We start from the raw sequence: 24,668 nt of genomic DNA on the forward strand, positions 1-24,668 counted from the left end.
GAGCAGACGGTTGCTTATTCAGTGTGTTTGATGATATTAAGCAAGATTCTCTCACGACCTTATCTTGTTGCCTTTCAAGAATATATTTTGGAGAGATAAACAATATAATACTTTCTGGTGCTTTCTTGACTAGCAACTTGCTTAACTCTAAGGTCTTCCTGTTTGTTTTTCTCGCAGTTATTCCCTCCCTCATGCACAAATGATAAAACAAATATCTCAGGAAAAGGGAAAAAAAAAACAACGTTGGATAGCGTTACTCAATAGTTCAACTATAGTAAACAGCGTCTGGTGACCCCACTTCTATCAGTAGCTGCTTGACCTCACTTAACCTTCCTGTTAGTTTCTGTTTCCTCACCAGAAAATGCATTACTTTCCAGGGATTCCAGGAGACCTGATGTTCATAAAGGACCCTGTGCGGTGTGGTATTACCCATAAAGCCCTGGGATAAAATCAAGAGCAGAGGATTTCTAGTGGTAGTCCCAGCACTAGCTAGCCAGATCAACCTTGGGCACAGAGTTCAAGGGAATGGTTTCCTAAGTAGTGATTCCTCTTCCAGGCAATTAGGTGATTGAATTAAATCCTTTCTGCTCCTTGATCTCAGGGGTAGTGTGAAGTAAGGGTTTTAACAATAATCATGTGACACTCTGCTCCCTGCCAGGTACTTTTCTAATTATGTTACACTTACTAATTCAGCCATCATCCAAGTGGCCCTTTGAGGAAGGTTCTCCAAGTGCTTCATGTTCTACAAATGTGGAAACTGAGGCACGAGAGACTCAACATTCTGCCCAAGGTCACTCAGCTTATAAGGGCAGAAGCAGCCTGCCTCAACCACCACATGCTCCAGCCTGTTGTATAGAAAAGCCACACAACTTCTTCAGCACGGCCCCTCAAAGACGAGCCACAGATCTTCGTTAAGATCTTAACCGCAGTGCCCTTGCTGTTAAGCAAATTCAACTTAACAAAGTTAAATCGTAGTTTTACACAGAATCAAAGTCATTCCCTTCATGCCTTTTATATTCTGAAAGTATTTATTTAATTCTGAAATTTAAAAGATGCCATGCCATGGACTTTCGGTCTCTGATTTAATTTGCTTGCAATCATTTGAAAATTAGGACATGTGATCTCTGCTGTAAGAAGTACTTTCAAATATAGATTTCTGCAGCTGGAATAGAAAGCTTTAGATTCAGGTAAAGCAAAAAGCTTTAGGTAGAGCAAAAGACTAAAGAGGATGAAGCGTTTACTATTTTTGAGAAGTTAAGGCAGCTTTACAGAGACTTCACAGAGTCAGCCCTCCCCCACAAGGCCTCAGGCTAGCAACACATTTCAGTCCAATGAGAGTTTTTGACATGAAAACTAACCCTGCAGTGCTTTGGTGGCTCCCAGTCTCTTGTGCCTTTTAGAGTTCCACACAAAGTGTGGGGTGACAATCCGATTTTGTGAAACAGAATTTTGTTTCAAAATAGTCAATCTTCATTATATTTGACCTAATTATTCTCTACCCCATGGATGGGATGGCTTGTCAAAACCAACTCTGGGTGAGACAGATCAGGCAGGGCTCCAGGCCTGCCCGGCTCTGAGCCTGGAATGTGAATTTCCCTGCCGGGCACTGAGCCAGCTTCCTATTTACTTAGAGGCGGTGAGCACCTCGGGAGCAAAACAGAAGTAGTGATGCAAGTTTTGGCTGCAAAGGCTGTTACGGTTTGCCTAACGTGTTCAAAAAAACATGTGATCTGAAAGATGTCCCCAAGCCTGGGTTAGTTTGAGGCACAAAAGGATTAAATAATCTTTTGTTAGTCGTTTTTACTCCATCCTAAGGCAATAGGAGGCAGTGCAAACAGTGAGGAAGTCCCCTGTGCGCTCTGATTGTAAGGTGAGGGTAGAGACTGAACCCGGGCAGAGTGCAGTTCAAGAGCTCTTTCTTCCTGTCCATGACATCCGTCAAGAGAATGTGACAGTGAAAGCCATTTGAAGCCATGGGGGGAAGGGGTACCTGTTTTTTTAACCAAACATCTTTCAAAATCCCAGGTGTGTGTGAGTGTGTTTTTGTGCTTTGATTTTCCATTTATTTATTTTTTTAAATGTTTGTTTATTTTTGAGAGTGAGCACGCGAGTGAGGGAGGGGCAGAGAGCGAGGGAGACAGAGGATCTGAAGAAGGCTCTGTGCTCTCAGAGCCTGTGCGGGGCCGGAACTCACGAACCATGAGATCATCATCTGGCTGAAGTTGGAAACTTAACTGACCAAGCCGCCCAGTTGCCTCTGTTTTTGTGCTTTTTAAACAAAAAGAGGCACCTGTCCGAAAGAATACAGAAGAGGGAGGAGTGAAGTTTAGTTAAAATGACCACATAGGAGATGCTTCTGAGGCATCTGGGATACCAGATGAACTCTTTCCCAGTGTTGTGAGTTAAAGGAAAAGATTGAGGTACACTCCCAGATTGCTTTGGGAAGAAGAAGGGTAGGGACATTCAGAATGTAGGGGTGGCTATTTAGGCTCTGAGATAGGTAGGATAAGCCCGAGTTAACTAACTAGTTGGAGGGAAAAAAGAGGAAAGGGCATTCTAGGAGGGGTAGAAAGCAGGAGAAAAGGCATTAAGTGCTGACCAACATGGTGGACGGCTGCAAGCAGTTTCTCTCTAAGTCCTACAGGCTAGAAGGAATCATTTGGAATATTCATAGGTCTTGTTACTACTGTGGCAGTAGCTGTTGAGGGGGTGGGGGAACATGATTCAATTCAAGAAATATTAAAAATGCAAGTGAGCTGACCTTTTAACCACTCTTCATGGTATTAAGGGCTTAAAAAAGTAAATTCTTGATAATTAGACCCCCGGAGAGAGTTTAATTTGCATCTAGATGTGATAAGTATTTAGTAATTCAATACACATTTTGCATTGGCCAATATTGAACTAGGTCTCAGGCTGGTGATAACATATGCTAGATATAGTGTGATCGTTAGACCAGATTTTATCATCTCTCCAACAAAGGAACATTAAAATCTGGTCTTTTGTCATTACTAAATGGCTTCTGGAAATACTGCAGAAGAGAGCCGTATAATAGAATGACTTCAGTTCATAAGTGATGCTTATGCAGAATTGTAAGACTCTCGGGAATATTGAATATGACACTATCCCTATAGGGCTGAGGACAGGGAGATAGTTATCTCCTTGAGACAGATGGGAAACCTGAGAATGAAAATAATTAGGCTGCTTGCCAAAGGTTGTACACATACATACCCCAAAACCAAAACTCAAGCAGGTACATTTTTAACTGTGCCAGAGCCTCTGAAAGCATTGGTGTCTTAACCAAATTCATTTTCACTATTTCTACTTCATTCTTGGAGATTTCTTATGTAAAACCTAATTTTTACCATTACGTAGAAAGTAGTAATTGATATCTATATAGTATATATTCTTCCTGGCATTTTTATAGGAAAAAAAAATCCTAGAAGTTGAATTGCTGAACGAAAGGAAATGCACATTTAAAGTTTTGACAGGTATTGGGGAACCTGGGTGGCTCAGTCAGTTAAGCATCTGACTCTTGATTTTGGCTCAGGTCATGATCTTGCCATTTGTGAACTTGAGCCCCACGTGGGCTCTGTGCTGACAGCACAGAGGCTGAGTGGGATTCTCTCTCTTTTGTTCTCTCTCACTCCAAAATAAAGAAATAAACTTAATAAAATAAAAATAAAAATAAAATAACAAAATAACATAAAATAAAATAAAACAAAATAAAATAAAATAAAATAAAATAAAATAAAATAAAATAAAATAAAATAAAAACTTTGACAGGTATTATTAAATTGGTCTCCAAAAAAAATATTCTTGGAGTGCCTGGGTGGCTCAGTCGGTTAAGTGTCTGACTTTAGCTCAGGTCATGATCTCACAGCACGTGAGTTCAAGCCCCACATCAGGCTCTGTGCTGACAGCTCAGAGCCTGGATCCTGCTTGGAGTTCTGTGTCTCCCTCTCTCTCTGCCTCTCCCCTACTCACACTCTGTCTTTCTGTCTCTCTCAAAAATAAATAGGGGTGCCTGGGTGGCTCAGTCAGTTAAGCACCTGACTTTGGCTCAGGTCACGATCTCACGGTTTGTGAGTTTGAGCCTTGTGTAGGGCTCTGCCCTGCTTCAGATTCTGTGTTTCATTCTCTCTCTCTGCCCCTCCACCACTTGTGTTCTGTCTCAAATAAATAAATGTAAAAAATAAATAAATAAACATTAAAAAAATATTCTTTTTTTTTTCTCACTATTCTTGAAATAGCTACATGTGTCTGTCTAATACTACCAGGGGCCTACTTCTGTGCTGAACACTTTGAATGCATTACCTCCCTGGAAAAACCCTATAAGGAAAGCACTACGTGGTTTATGGATAGGAACATTGAGGCTCAGCAGGGTAAACACAGCCGGAGGTGGCAGAGCCGGGACTGGACCCAATTATACTCTTACCCGCAGAGAGGGAGGTGCCTATTTTCCCATTCCCTTGCAAGCATGGGCACATTAGCAATCCTTATAAATATTTGCCAATTTAAGTAAAATGTCATTTACCTCCTGATTCTTACGTGTCCATCTTGGATAGATAGGATTAGACATCCAGTGTGTTTATTGTCTGTCTGCATTTATAACTTTTATGAATTGCCTATTCATCTCCTCTGCCCCATTTTTACTAGATTGTTCCTCCCTTATTAATAATTTCCACATATTATAAATAGTAACCCTTGGTCATGTGTTGCAAATCCTTTTTCCCCCAGTTTGTTTTGTTTAGCTTTCTGTTTTGTGTCTTTTGCCAAATAGAACTTTAAATTTCTTAAATTGCAGATCTGTGAGTCTTTTATGGCTTTAGAGTATTGTTGTCCTTATCCCATCCCAGGACTATGTATTTTTTCCCTATGTTTTCCCATTTTTCCATATTTTTTTCTTTAACATTAGCCTGAGATGATTTTGGTGTTAAGAGTGAGGTAAAAATAATTTTCAAAAGGCTTACTAGTTGTCTAAATGCTCTTTATTAATAATCTATCATTTCCCACTGATTTGAACTGTGTTCTCTTTAAGCAAAATTGATTTCTAGCTTTGGACTCTGCCGATGGAAGCATGTTATGTCAATCACTGTAACTTTAGAATATGTTTTAACATAGAGGACAAGTCTGCCCTCGTTAGAATTTTTCAACAGTTTTGAAATATCTATAGTACCAACTAAACTCTAAAAAAGCTGTCGAGTTTAAAGACCTCCTTTGGGGATATTTATTGGGATTTTGTTGAATTTAGAGATTAGTGTAGAAAGCATGAACAACTTTGTAGTATTAAGTCTTTCTATTTAAGAACTTCATTTTTACATATCTTTTCATAGTCTTCATTTGGGGGTTTATATGTTTCTTCATATAAACCTTGCACTTCTTTGGACAAATTATTACTAGATAGTTTGGGTCTTGTAGCTTAATGAATGGGGATATATTTTTATTATATATTCTAAATGGTTCTTTTGGTATACCAAAAGAACTTTGACTTTTAATGATTTATCATTGTCCATCTTACTGAACTCTCTTTTTAGTAGATTAGGCTAACTTCTCCTGAGTTTTCTAGTCATATATTAACTCCAAATCATGGCATCTCTGCCTCCTTTTTCCTGACAGCTTTCTTTCCTTCTTTCATTCTTCTGTTCTTTCTTTCTTTTGTTCTTTCATTCTCTTTCTTCCTTTCTTTTTCTTTTTCTTTCTTTCTTTCTTTCTTTCTTTCTTTCTTTCTTTCTTTCTTTCTTTCTTTGTCTGTCTCTTACAGCTTTGGCAAGTACTTTCAGGATAATAGTAAGTAACGAGATGATAATTGGTCTTATTTGTTATTAACTTTCATGGGATTTATTATTTTTAAAAATTTACCATTCAGCTTTTGATTTGTGAGCATATTGTTTTAGTCATGTTTTAGTCATGTTAAGGAAACAATCTACTCTTTTCAAAAAGTTTTTTATTGGATTACAAGTTAAATTTTATCAAGTGCCTTTTAAAAATATTGAAATGATCATTGTTACTTTCTTTTACCTATTAATAGAATAAAACATAATAGATTTTCTAATAATATGCCCATTGTTGTGTTCCTGGGAAATTTTCCACTTGCTCACAGTGGGTATTTCTTATAATAGTGCTGAATAGTATAGAATTTCCTGTTATCTGAGTGTCATTGCTACCTGGAAAGGTGCACATAAAACGAATTCTTCAAAATGAGGAGTTTGTTAGTATTTAAAAAGTTGGGAAGGGGTTTGAAAAACACAACTAAAATTATGAAAATCTTTATTGAATGCATTTTGTTGTTTTGTCACAGGCACTAGTTTTTAGAGCAAAATAATTTTTTCAGATAAAATTCAATGGCAGAATGCTATATGTTTTATTTTTGATTAGTATAATGAAGTTTTCAATAGGGTATTTTTAGCAAGTGTTTGAGACTTCATCAGTTTCTCAAGGGCCTCTCCTAATACATTAATATTCAAAATTTTCTCTCAAAATAACTGTCATGTCATTTTTCTATATCAAATTTCTTTTGTTCAACTGTTAACAAATCTAACTCTATCATAGCCCTATCTACCATTGCCTTTGGGTGTGAATCTCACCGTACTCAAACATGACTTTCCATAGACTACATGAAAATTCTTCAACTTTTACAGGATTTTCAGTTTTACTTTGCAGTTAATTTATATTGCACATTAAGATGTTCACCACATATAGCATCACACCCAAGAAACTGAGAAGACAACGTGAGGGGCTAGAGTAGATGCTGTTATTAAGTGGGAAGGAATATTTGTGTTGGGGACTAATTGTCAAAGAATGGGAAAGAAAAAAATCCCATACCGTGCAAATACTAATATTTTCTAGTATTGCTTTCCTGTTCACTTTGTAAGTATACAGCCTTCAGTAGTGAAAATCTCTGCACCAGTATTCATGAATGAGCTTGATACGTAAGCAGAGGTGTACTTTTCCTGAAGTCCATAATTAGAGGTTAGGTGGTCCAGAAAGTGGATGAGAGAAAAAATTTTCACTAACCTATAATGTAAATGTAGCATTTTCTCCCATTGTTCACTAAACCACAGAAGCATGAGCAGTGTTTAGGATGTTCTCACGATAGAAATCTTGGATATTTTCATTATGTTAGTTTTTATAGATACTTTAAAATGTAACTAGTACTTCACTACTACTAAAGTAACTACTGCCCATCACTTCTTCACACTTACGATGATCAGGTATGCCACTAAGTATTTAATTTATTTTAATATAAATTTAAATTTATATTGTTCTTGAGGTGCCTGGGTGGCTCACTCGGTTAAGCGTCTGACTCTTGATTTTGGCTCAGATCATGACCTGATCTCATGATCTCAAGGTCGTGAGATGGAGCCCTCCAATGGGCTCCCGGCTGAGTGTGGAGCCTGCTTAAGATTCTCTCTCTCCGGTGCCTGGGTGGCTCAGTTGGTTAAACGTCTGACTTCAGCTCAGGTCATGATCTCACGGTCTGTGAGTTCGAGCCCCGCATCGGGCTCTGTGCTGACAGCTCGGAGCCTGGAGCCTGCTCCAGATTCTGTGTCTCCCTCTCTCTCTGACCCTCCCCGTTCATGCTCTGTCTCTCTCTGTCTCAAAAATAAATAAACATTAAAAAAAAAAAAAAGATTCTCTCTCTCTCTCTCTCTCTCTCTCCCCCCCCCCCTCTGTCCCTCCCCCACTCACACACTCCCAAAATAAATAAATATATATATATATATATATATATATATATATATATATATATATAATTCTAGCTCACTTAAAATATATTTTGATACTTGATTTCCTTTGTAATTATGTGTGTGTGTGTGTAGTTTTTTTTTTTAAGATTATAAAGGTTGACTCTGAGAAGGGATCCATAGGCTTGCTTCACTGGACTAAGGAGTCCACGACATAAAAAATGATTACTAACCCCTGATTTTTTTTTTCCTGTTATATCTTTAGATGTATCTGTTTTATCTTTCAGTCCTAGGATTGTATCACATAGTTCCCTATAAAAATACAGGGTGCTTTCTTTTCTCCTCTATTCTGGAACAGGTTTCAACACTAGCATCATCTTGTTTTTAAAGGCTAAAAATAATTCACGCATGAAACTATCTGGGCCTGGATGATTTAGAGAGGCAGTCCTTAGAAAATCTTACCATTTTTTTTTTCTAAAAAAATTCATCTATTCGGTTTATGTAGCTCAATTAATTTTGGTCATTTATGTTTTCATGGAAATCTTCTATTTCTTCTGGGTTTTAAAATTTATTAGATTATTCTTGCATCTTTCTTACATTTTCCTTGCATTGAAGTGATTAATTGAAAAGCATTATTTTATTTTAGTTCATTTATTTCTTTTTGAGAGAGAGCGAGTGCAAGTGGGGGAGGGGCAGAGGGAGAAGGAGAGAGATAATCTCAAACAAGCTCCACACCCAGCCCAGAGCCCACTGGGGGGGGGGGGGGGGCTTGATCTCACAACCATGAGATCATGACCTGAGCTGAAATCAAGAGTTGGACGTTTAACCAACTGAGCCACCCAGGAGCCCCAGAAAGCATTACTGAGGAAGTCTCTCTATACCTTGGGAAAGTTAATTTACTATCTTTAAATGGTGAGCAGTTTTGATTCTTGAGGAGCCACCATTTTTAAAATGTGAGGTTGGAAGAGGAACTCTGCACGAAGCCCAAGTGAATTTCTACCCATTCCAGGTTAACAGAGATGGTGTTGAGACTGATGCTTTTGGGCAGCACTCTCACTGGGCTATGGCCGTTCCCTCCTTCTGTTGGTGAGGATGCCAGAATGAAAGGCAAATAATGAGAAATCTGTTTTACCTGCTCATAGTTATAGCCAATCTATGGACCTGAGGTCCCATCCAGCTGGACAGGAGCTAGAAGTCCAGGCTAATGTCCCATACTGGAACATTAGAACCCTGGGGAACTCATGGTGTGTGCTGGGGAGACTGGTCCCAGGTAACCAGTTCTAATCAGGCAGTGGGTATCTCAGAGTTCACTTAGGTCCAACCTTACAAATTCGGAGTCCTAAGGTCACTAGGAAGCATGGGGATGTTCTGGGGTGTTGTGCATCGTGAAGAAAGAAGAAACAATTTTGGAGAGTGTTTGGAGCTATTACGCTTTCCCATATGTTAGGTACAGCTAGATTTGTTGCACATTATTCTTTTCTCCTTTCTTTTAATGTACAGCAACTCTCCAGAGAGACCGAATCTTCAAACACTTTACCAGGAAGCGCCAAAGGGCTATGCGAAGGCGTGTCCACCAAATCAATGGACACAAGTTTATGGCCACATACCTGAGGCAGCCCACCTACTGCTCTCACTGCAGGGAGTTCATCTGGTAAGTGGTTCCCTGGCTTCTCTCTTCCTAGGAGCTTCTTTCTGTAATCCAGGCCTCCTCTGCTTGTGTGTGGTTTTAGAAGGAAACATGACTATTAAGAATTGTTTTAGGATCTGATTTTTGTCTTTCATTCTAATATGTTGACCCGACGATTTAAATTGCCAATGAAAAACATCTGAACCATTTGCAGATCCAAGTTTTAGGTGTTATTTCTTTTTCCAGTCCTTTGGGGAAAGGTGCTAATGAACAGGAACTGGTTAAAAAGCAGTAATTAGGGAAGCTAATCAATCAGTACATAGATAATCAATAAATTGGATAATCAGCCCCTGAGTAAGAGAGAAAATAAAAAAGTATGAGTCACATGATGAGTTATAGAAATTAACTGTTGCAGATCAAGTAAGCACACAGTAATCTTCAGCCTTATGGTATGTGGCCAAAGGTAATAACTTTCAGTGATTGTATACTATAGTCCTTGGCATTTAGGGATTGAGATAATTAACAGTTAAGAACTTCTAGATCAATTGGGGCAGCATCTTATTATACATGTGACTGAAGCTTAAGCCTCAGTGACAAATCTATAATGTAAAATAAATTTAAGTTAATAGTTATGTTCAATTAGAGCTAACATGAAGCACATTTATTTAGAAAGAGGAAGGAAATGCCCCCTCACACACATCCGAACATATACATACAAACCCATCTCTGAGGTAGAAAAGACTGTTTAATCTCTATAGCATGAAAAGAGAGCCTTGTTGTTTGTTGGAAACTTTTGTCACTTTAAGTCAAAAGCTCTTGGTTCAGAGTAATTTTTTTGAGTATTGATTAATGAATTTGTATTTCGTGGGGTTTTGTTTTGTTTTGTGATTGCTTTGGTTTTTATGCCTTTTAGCAGTCAGGATCCAGGGTTAGTGTTCCTGGAATTTTAAATGAAGAATAGAGTCTTATCTAAACCAGAGACCCTAAGCTGGCTGTTGACACGATGCCTACAAATGTGCCATCACAACGCTCGTCTTCAGAAGCAGGCTTCTGCTGCACTTCCTACTGAACAAATCAGAAGCTCTGGCATCTTTGAACCCGTTTTCTGCCCTTGCAGTAGGTCTGAACACCCGAGGTAGCTGCCATCCTCCAATCCTTGCGGTTTGCCTGACCTACAAGGTCTGTCACTATTTCATGTCACACTGTTCTGCCTCCCTCCTTTATGTGACCTGCCTGCCCCTTTGGGCATTTGTGGTGACAACCTGTGACCTCAACTAACGTTCTTAATGGAAACTTGTTTGGTAATTTCACGAAATGTTTTCCACCAAGGAAACATTAACTCCCACTCAACCAGCCTTCGATTGCTCTCGCTCTCTCTCTCTCTCTCTCTCTCTCTCTCTCTCTCCCCGCCTTGCTCTCTCTCACATGCACACAATATTAATATGTGTGCCACATATTATGGTTAAGAGTATGGACTCTGGCATCCAGTCTCATCACCAACTAGATGGGTCAACCTAGTTAAGTTATATAATTCATCAGTGTCTCCTTATTTGTAACATAAAGATAAGGTTTTTTTTTGTTTTTTGTTTTTGCTTGTACAATAAACTTCTATATAGCACTTAAAGTACCAGGCACTATTCTAAGCATTTTACACGATCAACTCTCTTTATCTTCATGATAACCCTAAGAAGTAGGTACTGCGATCATTATCGTCCTTTATAGATGAGGAAACTGTGGCCCAAAGGAGTTAACAACATGACCCAAATCATGCCTAGGCCGTCTGGTCTGTGCTCTGAGCCTTCCTGTTATGTGTGCTGCCTCACATGACTTTTGTGAGGATTACATGAGATGCTATATGTCAGCAGCTTGGCTCAGTGCCTGGCACAAGCTCTGAGCTTAATAAAATAATAAAATGGGTTCTCTGTTAGATGACAGTGATGATGATATCACCACCCAGAGAAGATATTTAGGGAGAGACCAAGATGGTAGCTGTGGGCCTGACGGGTCTCTTGTGGCGACACTTCTGTCCCCGCCCCCCCCCCATTGGACTCCAGGGGGGTGATGTGGGCACAGGGAAGAGGAAGGGTGCCCCAGGCCAGGCAGCCGCAGTGGACCCCTCTGTTTGCTTCACTAGCTGCGCGTCTTCATGCGGATGGGGGTGAGAATGCCAAAGAAGGTGGTGGAGTGACGCTTCAAGCTGAGACGCAGTCACACAAGCAGGCGAGGACCCGGGTTTGCCGTAGGGGGAGGTGGTACAGCGAGGATCGCCGATACCCACCTGTGTGTGTCACTGGAGCATTCGAATCGGGTGACTTCCTCTGTGTCTCGTGGTAACAGACAAGCGCTCAGAAATCACCTCACCTTTGCCTCTTCTCTGCAATTGTGTTTTTCATACAGGAGCAGAGGATGGCATGCGCTTGTTTTCCTTAAGTACTATGCTTAGAGGAGCATTGTTGCTGAAATATTTTGACTGATGATAACTTTTGTTCTCTATTGTCTTGAACAGGGGAGTATTTGGGAAACAGGGTTATCAATGTCAAGGTAAGAAAACACTTTTGAAAACCATATTTAATCTTGTTCCTGTGTTAAAAACTGATTATACTAAGAGGAAACAGGATACATTTCATTAATACTGTGATAAATAACTCAGCGGGTCAGGTGAGACCCCTACAGAATTACTGCTTTTTACTTGTGGTCTAAACTTTGGCTACATTTTAGACGGCATAGAGGGGGCATTTTTATTTCTAAAGCCCAGATACCTAATAAAGTTTAATTGTTTAGAATTTTGTCTCTGCAATAACATGAAAGCACTAAAGGTAATGTCATTTTGTGAGCAGTGCCCTTAAATCCCGAAGCTAAATTGTTGTCTTTTACAACCCCAGTGTTAATAGAGGTGAGAAGTGGCACAGCATTGCCTGTTTACCTGCAGAGGGAATAGAAACTATTATCCCAGCTCCTTTTTCATTTTCTAACTCCAAAAAGAAGAAAGAAAAAAGAAAATGTGAGAATTGTTGAAAGTTAGAAACAAGTGAAAGAAGGCTCTTACTTAGATTTAGCCAGACTGGATTGATGTGTCTTCTATTTGGCCCTTTCTTGTTGTTGGCTTGAACATCATTATACAGTATATATGTGTGGTACCTCTTTTCTTGATTTGTACTCTACAGATGATTGGTAAAATAGCGCTACATATCCTGGAGTGGTAGCCTCCCATGGTAATAAGGAATTTCTGCCTTCTCTTCTGGAGAAGGTGAGGTAGAACTTTATTTCCCTTAGAATGGAGTAGGACACACGCTTGGATGTAGTTTTCATTTTCACATGTAAGCAATTCTGCATTTTCAAATTTGGAAAACAGTACTGTTATGACAACAATAATTGACTTTATGCTGTTAATCTCAGCCTCAGATGACAGCATAGTTCACAGGTGAGAATTGATGTCACTTTTTGGCACCTCTCCGGCACAGGGACATGCCCTTTAGTCACCTCTGGTCATTCTGCATAGTGCCAGGATATTTGATGGGCTGATTTTTAGTGGGCCACCTGTTGTTGAAAGAGCAGGAAAGACCATTGGTCAGGAGAAATGTTCACATCTTGTTAAGGGGCATAAAACCAAATACCTTGGTTGAGAAGGGTATACCATGTTAACATTAGTCAAATGAAATAGACAAAACAGATTTCAGAACAAAGAAAATTTTCAGGGATAAGGAGAGGAATTATGTAATGATAAAGGGATCCATTTTTCTTTTTTTTTAATATGAAATTTATTGTCAAATTGGTTTCCATACAACACCCAGTGCTCATCCCAACAGGTGCCCTCCTCAATGCCCATCACCCACTTTCTCCTCCCTCCCACCCCCCATCAACCCTCAGTTTATCCTCAGTTTTTAAGAGTCTCTTATGGTTTACCTCCCTCCCTCTCTAACTTTTTTTTTCCCCTTCCCCTCCCCCATGGTCTTCTGTTAAGTTTCTCAGGATCCACATAAGAGTGAAAACATATGGTATCTGTCTTTCTCTGTATGACTTATTTCACTTAGCATAACACTCTCCAGTTCCATCCACATTGCTACAAAAGGCCATATTTCATTCTTTCTCATTGCCAAGTAGTATTCCATTGTATATATAAACCACAACTCCTTTATCCATTCATCAGTTGATGGACATTTAGGCTCTTTCCATAATTTGGCTATTGTTGAAAGTGCTGCTATAAACATTGGGATACAAGTGCCCCTATGCATCAGCACTCCTGTATCCCTTGGGTAAATTCCTAGCAGTGCTATTGCTGGGTCATAGGGTAGATCTACTTTTAATATTTTGAGGAACCTCCACACTGTTTTCCAGAGTGGCTACACCAGTTCGCATTCCCACCAACAGTGTGAGAAGGTTCCCGTTTCAAGAGGGATCCATTTTTCAAGAAGACATAATAATCTTTAACATATAGGCACCTGACAACAGAGTATCAAAATACATGAGGCAAAAACTCATAGAACTGCAGGGATATATAGACGAATCCACTATTACAGTGGGTGACTTCAATATCTCAGTAACTGAGGTCCAGCAGACAGAAATTCTGTAAGGATATTACAATTTGATCAAATTGACATTTATAGACTACCCCACCTAACAAAAGCAGAATATACATTCTTAAGCTCACAAGGAATATTAATATAGACCACATTCTGGCCTATGATGTAAGTCTTAACAAATTTAAGAGAATAGAAATCATAAAAAGTATTTTTTCAGAGCAGAGTGGAATTAATGCACACATGAATCAGAAACATAGCTGGAAAGCCCCTCCCCCCACATATTTGGAGATTAAACAACACATTCAAAATAACACATGGGTAAAAGAAGACTCAAGAAAAATAAAAACTATTGTGAAATAAATGAAAATACAGTTTATGAAAATTTGTGGGATACAGCAAAAACAGTACTCAGAGGAAAATTTATACCATTAAATGCATTTATTAGGAAAGAAGGATCTAAAACCAGTGATCTAGGTTTTCATCTTAGGAAGCTAGAAAAAGGAGAGAAGCTTAAAGTGAGCAGAAGAAAAGAAATAATACAATTAAAGCAGAAATCAGTAAAATTGAAATTAGGAAACCAATAGAGAAAATCCACCAAATAAAAAGCTGGTTCTTTGAAAAGGTCAATAAAATTGATAAACCTCTAGCCAAGCTAATGGATAAAAAACAAGCAAACCTCAGATTCCTCAGAATGTAGGTTTTGTCTTGGTGAGCGATGGTTTTGAGATCCCCTCATATAAAAGGATCAGTTCTCTGGGAACTTTCAATTTGGTTCTCCTGCAAATTCAGTCTGATGAAAGCTAGATTTTTTTTTTTAAGTATATTGCTATTTGCTGACATGTCATCTGTATTTATGTATTTAATCCTAAAAACCTCCACATGCCCTGAAAGATCTTAAAAATAACACGTATATTCATACAGCTTCATTGCAGATTGTTCATCTTTTAATGGCAAACTGAATTCTGTCTGCACTGTGTCAGTATCCAGATGAAAATGGAAAAAAAAGTTATTCAGGAGTTCTAAGTGTTTAAATAGTTGACTGAGTCATCCTGCAAATATTTGATGAGTGTCTACTTTGTTTGAGGCATCATGCTGCCCAGGAATTCTAAGGGTTATAGAGGCTATATGTGGAAGATTTGAAATGACAGGCAAGCTAAGGGTTGTAGAGATTTGAGGAGACAGAGATGGTTTAGTCTCTCTAGAAGGGGAGCCAGGGATAGTGTATTTTAACGGAAGAGACATTTTTTAAGTCGTTGTCTTGATACAAACTTAAGATTTAGTTAGGCGGTAGGCAAAGAGGATATCCTAGGGATTAAGCAGGACACGGTCAGTGTGCAGGGAGGGCGAAGCCTGCTCCAGGAAGAGCAGCTAGTCTAGTTTCTATTGGAACAAAGAGCTCCCATAGAAGAAAGGTAACAAGTAAGCTTGGCTAGCTTCTGGAGGGCCTGACACTTGGCCGGGAAATTTGAACTCTACTCATGGGCAGTGAGAAGCCATGGAAGGTTTAGATCATGGGGCAAGGTGACCAGAATTATACTGTGAGAGGATTCCTGTGGGGGTGAGTGTGGGATCAAAGCCAGAAAGGACGAAATAAGCTCAGGACTTGAGTGCAAATAGTTTGAGTGTGAGCAAAGGCATGAGTTAGGTTGATAGTAAAGACGATGGGAAGGACGGGTGTGCTGGCTGCCATCATGTGGGCCAGATACCCACATCAAGTCAGCTTGCAGCCCTTGTTGATGCGGTACAGCCCTTGTTGACTCGACTGTAACTGGTAGACCGTCAGCCTCCGATGAATGTGTAATTGTGGGCTTAATTTCCTAGTGTGCACCTGTGTCGTCCATAAGCGCTGCCATCACCTCATTGTTACGGCCTGCACTTGCCAAAATAATATTAACAAAGTGGATTCAAAGGTAAGAAGATAGCAGTTTGCTAATTAAGTGCCTGCACAAGCTCACGTGCATGCTTCTTGCTCTCTTTTTTTTTTTTCTCACTCCCTCCTCTTTCCACTTCCCTTCCACGCTCTCTGAAGCTGATGGTGGTATCAGAATTGAATTTTCTCTTTTTTATATTATGGTATTTTTAATTCTATGCTTGTGTAGTGTGACCTGTCCTTGAGTTGATCCCACTTAGTGATCAGCTGGTTACAAGCTCTCAGGATCAATTTTGCTAATTCGGAGAGAGTTTTTGGAGGACTGACCGAAAAGATCCCTGAGTCTGGCATCACATGACCAGGAGTTGATGTGGAATCCAGCCTCTGCTAGTTAGCTTCTCTCTTAGCTCAGTCTTAAAAATGGGATTCATGTTTCCTTCACACAGTTTTTGTGAGTGTTAAGCAGGATAGAATTGATGTGATGAGTATTTGTTAACTGTAAATTGTGCTTTCTCAATAAGGTGACCATTAGCCTCCTCCATTGTCTTCCCAAATATCAGGGAGGATGCATTTCTGTATATAAATGCCTGATCCTCATTCTTGTAACTTGTATTGTGTTCAGCTAGGGTAGGCACATTCCAGATTCTGGAGCTAGAAAGCAGATGGAATATTGCTGACAATCAGCGGATTTACAGATGCACTGGAGAGTCTGACTTTGAAACTCAGTGATGCCCTACAGCACACATACAGCACATATATCACCCATTAGCACATATAGCACACACATAGTACACATATAGCATGTGCCTGGTCTGATTATTTGCTGGAATCAGTTTGTGAGATTAAAGCAGGCCCTTTGCCCTCAGATTGTCACAACGCAAATGCCAGGCAAAGGCTGGAAGGGCTGAGGAAGCCACTTGAATGTCCCCTGGAATGAATCCCTTCTGCAGTTTCATGCTCCCTGGGTGCTGCCTTCTCCCCTCTGCCCCCCCTCCCCCACAATATCTGGGAAAACTCCTGGTAATAACAAGTGGATATAGTCTATAAAAGACCTGTTTAATCCTGAAGCTAAGAGGCTCTAGGAAATAGATATGGGTGTGGGGGAGTTGGCAGGGAGAGATATACAGCCTGAATATAAAAGATGATAAAATGGTTTTAATTTCTACTTATCTTCCCAAAGGGTGAACAATCTAATGCTCACTACACCCTTTCTGTTGAGTCTTGTTTACTAGAAAATGTGCACAGTCTGGTGAGTAAGGCCTGAGTACAGTGAAATGATATACCCAGCTCAGGTGTCACGGTAACGCTTTGCACTTGGGGGGCTCCTGTTACATCTACATGAAAGGTGTTGGCCTGGAATGCTAGCTCCTGTCCTTCTGTTCCCTTTTTACAGATTGCTGAACAGAGGTTCGGAATCAACATCCCGCACAAATTCAGCGTCCACAACTACAAAGTGCCAACGTTCTGCGATCACTGTGGCTCCCTGCTCTGGGGGATAATGCGACAAGGACTTCAGTGTAAAAGTGAGATGCTGGGCTGCCACGTGCCCACTTCATGAGGTCACCATGCCGCAAGCTTTCGGAATTCTATAGGTTCCGATTCTGACCTAGGACTGGTGGTTTTGGATACTTTGTAAATTAAATCTTACCGGTTCTATATGTATGTGTCCCTTGTCAGGCATGTAAAAAGAGCTACATCTGGTTTTAAGAGTTCCTAACTGTAGATTTAGTCAGTTGTGAAATTCAGTGTTCTGTCTAGCTGGCTGTCATCTGTTTAGTGCCGAGTGCCTGCTAATTGTTGTGTATTTGGAAAAGGGGGGAAATGGGATCTTGGTCAGAAATAGAAGACGGTAGGAGGCAAGGTGCCCAAAAAAGAGAGGCTTGAGTTATGAGTAAGAACAGGCAGGAGAGTAGGTCTAGTGCCTTTACCAGAAATAAGCAAGAATTGAGTAAAAGCACAAGGAGAGCTGCCCTGAGTCTTCTCGAAGAGATTGATAGAGATTGGAGAGGTATGGGGTGTGAAGGATGCTTAAACTTCAGCCACGGACTTACACCTCACTAACTATGCCCAGTGGAGCCCGAGTTTGGAGCTTTTGCTGTAGCGAAGGGTCTGGGATTAAGGACTGATTCCTGTCCTGCGAGGAGTTGGGAAGCTGTTGGCCTTGAGTTATCTCCCACTGGGTGTTGCTGTAACAATATGGCCATCCTGGGATGCAGTCCCATGCTGAAATACAAGTGAATGTCAGCCTTAAGCTTTAGATAAATCCTGAGTGACTGGGGGAGGCAGAGTTGGTATCATTGCAGGTGGATGACTTCCATCTATTGCCTGGACTTACAAAGCCCGCTTCTGTCGACAGAAAGGGACTAGTCACTTGTCTTTACGAAAGACAAATTCTGTAATCTCATTAGAACTTCACTTAATAATTCTTTTTTCCTAGATATATTAAATATTTAGTTTTGAACCAAAACAGCAACCAGCTCATGTGTAGTTTCAGTTCTGGCCTTGCTGGGTCTTAACCTGGAAGGTCTCCCCTGGTGTGGGTTTCCAATGCAAAAGTCACTTTCTGCTTTTGTATGGTTGTTGCTGACAATGCAGAGCCATGCGTGGGGCTCATCTGCATTGTCCTTGCCCCCTGAGGCCAGAGGGTAGCACACCTGTAGCGATCCATCGCCTATAATTTTTGCTTTTCTTGTCACCTGGTTCTTCAGAAAGGGCACATGAAGCTAATGAGGCTTCAGCCTCGGGCTCCCTCCCTTGCAAAGGTGTCTTCCAGAGCTCCACTCGATTGGATATTCTTTTTCTTAAAGAGGGGCACCCTAAATTACACAAATGCAGACCCCACAAAACCGGGATCTGCGCACGCTTCCAAAGATAGGTTGACGCTCCAGGCGTCTGCTGCTTGCTGTTCCATTCGTACCTCCCGTCAGCAGTGCCCATGGAAAGAAACTGATGGAACTTTCTTTCTGCTGATTAAACCTTGGGTCCTTCATCCTCCCGAGTCAGTTTCCTGTGCACCAGGAACTTAGCTTGCTTCTGTCCTCTTCCAACTGCCATTTACTTTGACCTTTAAAAAAGTTGCTTTTCTCCCCCACGAAGTAGTTAGAACCACAGGCTGAGAGTGCCGAGAAGCACAGCCCCCACAGGATGCTGTGTCCTGTGCTGTGAGGGCTACCCAACCACAACAGTACTCGGAAAGAAAGCTTTACTTAGAGGTTTTTCTCTCAGAAACACCGTCTCCATCCTGTTTGAACAGTGCTCTATAATGTGGCCTTTAGATTGCTACCTTTTATTGAGCAATACAAGGAAAAGCATAAAGTCCGTTGGCATGGTTCCTTGTTAGTTCCTTGAATTGCCACTGTGATGGACATTTTGATTTCTGCATTGAATCATGCTTGTCAGTCGGCCATGCCTAGTACACATGATTTAGGTGAATGTCTTTCATCAAGTCACAGTGGAAAGAAATGGATTTGAAATTTATTTTTCATTCAGTGTGCCAGACTTCCCGCTTCTGCCCAAAGCAGACACAGAGAAAGTGTCAGGGATTGTTTTGAGAGCAAGTTCAGTTTTATGAGAAGATGGTGTTGCTCAGCCCGCAGAATTCCTCTGTCATCATCTTTCAGGTTGTTAAAGTTGTTTTTTGCGGCACGTGTTGGCTTGGCTCCTTCCTGAATGTGGATTCCCTTCTCCTCTCCCTTCTAGTATGTAAGATGAATGTCCACATTCGATGCCAGGCAAACGTGGCCCCTAACTGTGGGGTGAACGCGGTGGAGCTCGCCAAGACCCTGGCCGGGATGGGCCTCCAGCCCGGAAATATTTCTCCAACCTCGGTGAGACTTTGCTTTTTTCACTGTATTGTAATTTAGAAGTTGCTCAGATGCAGTGAGTCCGAATGAGGGAATGTGGCGTAATCAAAGTTCCTAATGTCAGCAAGCATATTTGCAGATTTATTGTATTTTTAAAGAGCATTTTGGTCCACAAAAAGAAGATTCTTTATACAATTATATGACAAGAAATGACAAGCAGGAAGCAGAAGGATTTTTTTTTTTTTTTTTTTTTTTTTTTTTTTTTTTTTTAATTAGCTTCCTGTCAGTGTGGTCTGATGAAACCCTGGAATCCAGGGCCCTGGGTTATCCTCTTAGCTCTCAGCTGGGGCCCTGGTGGCACAGTTGACCAGCAACTGTGGGCCTCAGCTTCCTCTTCTCTAAAGGGGTTGAACTTGAAGATTCTCCACCGCGCTGGAGTCTAGCTGTTCTGCAGTTTTTGTTTATGGATTGTGAATTTATCTCTCAAACTCAGCGACAAACAGGAGTTCCTTCCTCTCGGCTCTTGGGAGTGGGTGGAGTTGGTCAGTTGCTGTGGACATGTTTTGTCTTGCAGCCTCCCTGAGTGACCTCCTTGCTCTTGACCGTTAGAGCCTCGACCACTTCCCAGGCCCAAGTGCTTTTGCTGCCTTCCTGGCTGGGTCTGCAGACTGCTGGGAAAGAGCCGTGGCTACTGCTGTGGTTTGTGAAAGGTGTAGCTTGATATCCGGTTTAGGAAAACTCTAGAGTTAACTGTTAAATATCTCTGGGTGCTTAGGAAGAGAAGCACAATCACAGTCAAGTTCTTGGTTATCCAGAAAATGTCCGTACTCACCATCCCATTTCCTTATTACTAGTAGATTAGGGCCTTGGACAGACATTGTATTCCTTTATTTCAGGAAAGCATTAGCAAAGTCTAATGTCTAGCTCACGGAGAGACAGGCAGGATGCTAATACCATGAGGGGTATTTCTAATGCATGAGACAGCTGTTCCCGAAGGGCATAGGTTAAGGATTTCAGCTTGCACCAGGGCTCCTAAAATGTAATGAGAATAAGATAGACCATGTGGCAAAACCTCTTGAGTGGGCAATGTCATTTGTCATTTGAACCAACTATCTTTGATATTCTATTTGAAAGTGGAAAAAACAAAATTACCTGTTGTTTGACAGCAAAGCATGAAAAGAACCTTAAGTCTATCAAAAGAGAAGAATGGGTTAAAAAAAAAAAAAAAAAGATGGAGAAATACTGGCTTAGAGTTTTCTGGCCAGTACCAGCCCAACCAGGAGAAGTATTTAAGTGGAGGAAGTGAGATTCATGCTGGTAAAATTTTTCTGTCTTTGAAATATTTATGAGCAGAGACCTGGAGGAGAAACTATTAAAAACAATTGGATTTTTCAGTCTATCCATTTGATAATCTGTAATCACTGTTTTACTGGGGCGAGCAAGTAAAATCCTTGTAGCTTCAAGCAGTTGCACAGTTGTTTGTGGGAAACATTGCTTAGAAGTCGCTCCAGATGAGCTGGGGTTTTTTAGCTGAATAGGTCAAAAGCTACAGAGTGTTAGACTTCTCATTTGGTGTCTGGTGGCAGCTTATCTTATAAGTGTCCCAAGATGGACACCTGTGTGTCACTTTGCCTTTAGGTAGCTCCCTCACTGTGGCAGGGCTTGTTCCTGGGGCTGAGTTACCCACTGAAGAGGCCACAGCTATTTCTGGTTCAATATGGTGACAGTGGAGCTCTCAGTGTGCTGGTGGTCAGCTTTTGTAGAGGGCAAGTTGGCTGTGTATCAGAAGTCTTCCAAATTAACATTTGGGCCCTAAAGATTCCATTTCTGGAAAGTCATCTTAAGAAAATAGATGATGATCGTGATCATGATGATAATAACAGCAGCTCAGCTCGTGTTTTAAAGAGGCCGGGCACCGGTCTAAGTGCTTTATACACATTTATTCATTTCTCATAATAATTTGCATTCCAGTAGCAGGGGAGTTAATGAATGAACTGTGATGCATCCATAAAACAGAATATCGAACAGCCCTTAAAACTCGTGTTCTTGAAGGATACAGAAAACACACATGACAAAGTGTTAAATAAAAATGTGTGTTATGAAACAACAATTTTATTATATTTTTAAAAACTAATCAAGTGTAAAGAAAGATAGGTATGTGTGTATGTGTAATTGCTTTTATTTTTTATTTTTGGAGGGGGGAGCTAATGAAATTAGCGGTGTTTAAAATTTTATCCTTCATTATTCTAGTTTTACATTAATTTTTATTTCTCTTATGTAATTTTAAGTACTGTGTAATAAATATTGCTTCGTTCATTCACATCCTGGTGCGGATCCTCTGAGCAACTGTGAAAACCACTCTTTGAATGAAATGGACACCAGGTGGCGCTCTTGGATCCTGAGCATCCTCTAGAAAGCCGTCACACCAGACTAAGGCGTTTGTGCTTCATACACTCCCATTCGGGCTCAAACTGAAACTCTCAGTGGCTTAGATATGTTTTTAAATTATTCTTTCCTAAATGTAGTCAGCACACATCGGGAGCTGGTACTGAAGTAGTCTCGCATGGCAGAACCTGATAACGTGTCAAGCTGAATTGATCTTTCCCCACCTGTTGTGTCGAGGGTTGAGGCAGCCAGTAACGTCTTCTGCATCCATAAATGCTTCATGCACCTGCCACGACTTCTGACTCCATGTTTTCCTACTCTTCCTTGCAGAAGCTCGTTTCCAGGTCGACTCTAAGACGACAGGGAAGGGAAAGCACCAAAGAAGGAAATGGGATCGGGGTTAACTCTTCCAGCCGACTTGGTATCGACAACTTTGAGTTCATCCGAGTGTTGGGGAAGGGGAGTTTCGGGAAGGTGAGTCATGGCTTTAGGTGTCCGGGTTAAAGTAAGCATGTTTGAGTGTGCGTGTGTGTATACACACGCATACTTCCCGAGTGCCGGGAAGTGTGTGTTCCCACACCCTCGGAGCCTCAAGAGTTCTCACGCCTGTGCTCCATCCTCCCACGCTACCGTAGGTGATGCTGGCAAGAATAAAAGAAACAGGAGACCTCTATGCCGTGAAGGTGTTGAAGAAGGATGTGATCCTGCAGGATGATGATGTGGAATGCACAATGACAGAAAAAAGGATCCTGTCCTTGGCTCGCAATCACCCCTTCCTCACTCAGTTGTTCTGCTGCTTTCAAACGCCTGTAAGTAGGACTCACACGCATCACCTCAATGCCCTCCTTTCTTAAAGAGTTCAGATGTTAAAGGTTTCATAAAGAAGTGCATCAGACTTTAGAAGGATGAACTCCCATTCTAGGCTCTGTGAAGGAGCTTGGGTTTTAGTTCTGAGAGCAAATGGAAGAAATTTAGCAGACAAATGACAGATCAGGTTGTATTTTTTAACTATAAAAAAGATAACTTTCTGCAATTGGTAATAGAAGCATCCTTTAATTATCTGTATCCTTCCTCTGAAGGAAACTGTTATTACTGATTTCATTATGTACCTTTCCAGAGAATTTGTTGCACAGGAAAGCATACACCCACACTACATATATGTATCTGTATTTTTTAAAAACACAAATGGTGGGGCGCCTGGGTGGCGCAGTCGGTTAAGCGTCCGACTTCAGCCAGGTCACGATCTCGCGGTCCGTGAGTTCGAGCCCCGCGTCAGGCTCTGGGCCGATGGCTCGGAGCCTGGAGCCTGTTTCCGATTCTGTGTCTCCCTCTCTCTCTGCCCCTCCCCCGTTCATGCTCTGTCTCTCTCTGTCCCAAAAATAAATAAAAAATGTTGAAAAAAAAATTAAAAAAAAAAAAAAAATAAAAACACAAATGGTAAGGATACTTTGCTCACTGGGAGATCATGACATGAGCCAAAGTTGGATGATTAACCTGCTGAGCCACCCATGTGCCCCTCCAGCTGCCTTATTTTTAAAATAACTGCAGAGTGGGGTGCTTGGGTGGCTCAGTGGGTTACGTGTCTGACTTTGGCTCAGGTCATGATCTCGCGGTCCGTGAGTTCGAGCCCTGCATCGGGCTCTGTGCTGACAGTTCAGAGCCTGGAGCCTGCTTCAGATTCTGCATCTCCCTCTCTCTCTGCCCTTCCCCTGCTCACACTGTTTCTCTCTCAAAAATAAAAAACATTAAAAAAATTTTTTTTAATAGTTGCATAGTATTCCAAGGCCAGGACATAATTTATATAACTTGTTTCCTATTGTTATACATTTAGATTGTGCCTAGCATTTTTATTCCAATCAATGTGGCAGTGAGCCCCCTTGTACTTTTATCTTTACATATTGTTCTTTTATTTCTGTATGACATACTATTAGCAGTGGTATTGTTTGGGCAGTGGTATGTGCATTTAAAATTTTGACTGAGTCCAATTAGCCTTCTTCCCCATAGTAGTTCAAGATAGCTAACATTTTAACACCTGTATACCAGGCACTGTTCTAAGTGTCTATGAACATTGTCTCACTTAATCCTTAGAGTAGGCCTGTGAAGTGAGTTCTGTTAACACCACTCCCATTTTTCCAGAGAAGGAGACTGAGGCCCAAAGAAATTTAGCTTCCAAGAGATGGAGGTTTTGACACTCGGCAGCCTGACTCTAGAGCCCAGGCTCTTATCTCTTGCTTGCCATATTTTTAAATGTACACTTTGAAGGCATGCGTGAGGCCTCTTTCCCCCGTTGTCCCATCGCACCATGTAGCCTATCATTTTGATGATCAGAGAGATTTACAAAATGGTTTCTTCAGAGTCCTAATTGGCATTTCTGGAACTGTGAGTGAGGCTGAACATTCATTCGCAGATGTGTAAGGATCACTTGTGTTTAAACACATTGACCCTGTGCAGCCTGGAGAAGGTGGGGGTGGCAGGCAAGCCTAGGAGCTGGGAGACAGGATGTATGAAGAGCGTGTACTCTCATGCCAGCCAAGCATACTGAAAGGAGCTGGGGAGTCAGTTAATGCTCCTTCCCCTCATGGTCTGCACTCAAGGAGGCCACACCCTCCTCACCTCATGGTCCGTGGTTCAGTAAAACAGCCCTGGAGCCCGCACTGCCCCTGCTGCCCTGCCTGATTCTGGGCTGCCCATTCCTGGGTTCCTTGGACGCTCGTTATGCTCATCCTCTTCACTTCCTGGAGAAGCCTTGAAATTCTATTTCCTGTGCTCTGTGCTTTG

The 24,668-nt window shown here is 41.1% G+C and overlaps 1 protein-coding gene across 2 annotated transcripts in view; it reads left to right on the forward strand.

Annotated features, from left to right (window-relative positions):
- PRKCH (protein kinase C eta) overlaps positions 1-24,668 on the forward strand; it is a 232,643-nt gene that overhangs the window by 112,272 nt on the left and 95,703 nt on the right. For both annotated transcript variants that reach the window (XM_058739248.1, XM_058739249.1), the window contains exons 3-9: positions 9,186-9,336; positions 11,819-11,853; positions 15,654-15,742; positions 17,096-17,225; positions 19,402-19,529; positions 22,221-22,364; positions 22,526-22,699. In XM_058739248.1, coding sequence (XP_058595231.1) covers positions 9,186-9,336; positions 11,819-11,853; positions 15,654-15,742; positions 17,096-17,225; positions 19,402-19,529; positions 22,221-22,364; positions 22,526-22,699 — 851 coding nt within the window. The remainder of the gene's footprint in view (positions 1-9,185; positions 9,337-11,818; positions 11,854-15,653; positions 15,743-17,095; positions 17,226-19,401; positions 19,530-22,220; positions 22,365-22,525; positions 22,700-24,668) is intronic.

The sequence above is a fragment of the Neofelis nebulosa genome, chromosome 7, assembly GCF_028018385.1.
Source record: "Neofelis nebulosa isolate mNeoNeb1 chromosome 7, mNeoNeb1.pri, whole genome shotgun sequence".
In the NCBI taxonomy this organism is placed as follows: Eukaryota; Metazoa; Chordata; class Mammalia; order Carnivora; family Felidae; genus Neofelis; species Neofelis nebulosa.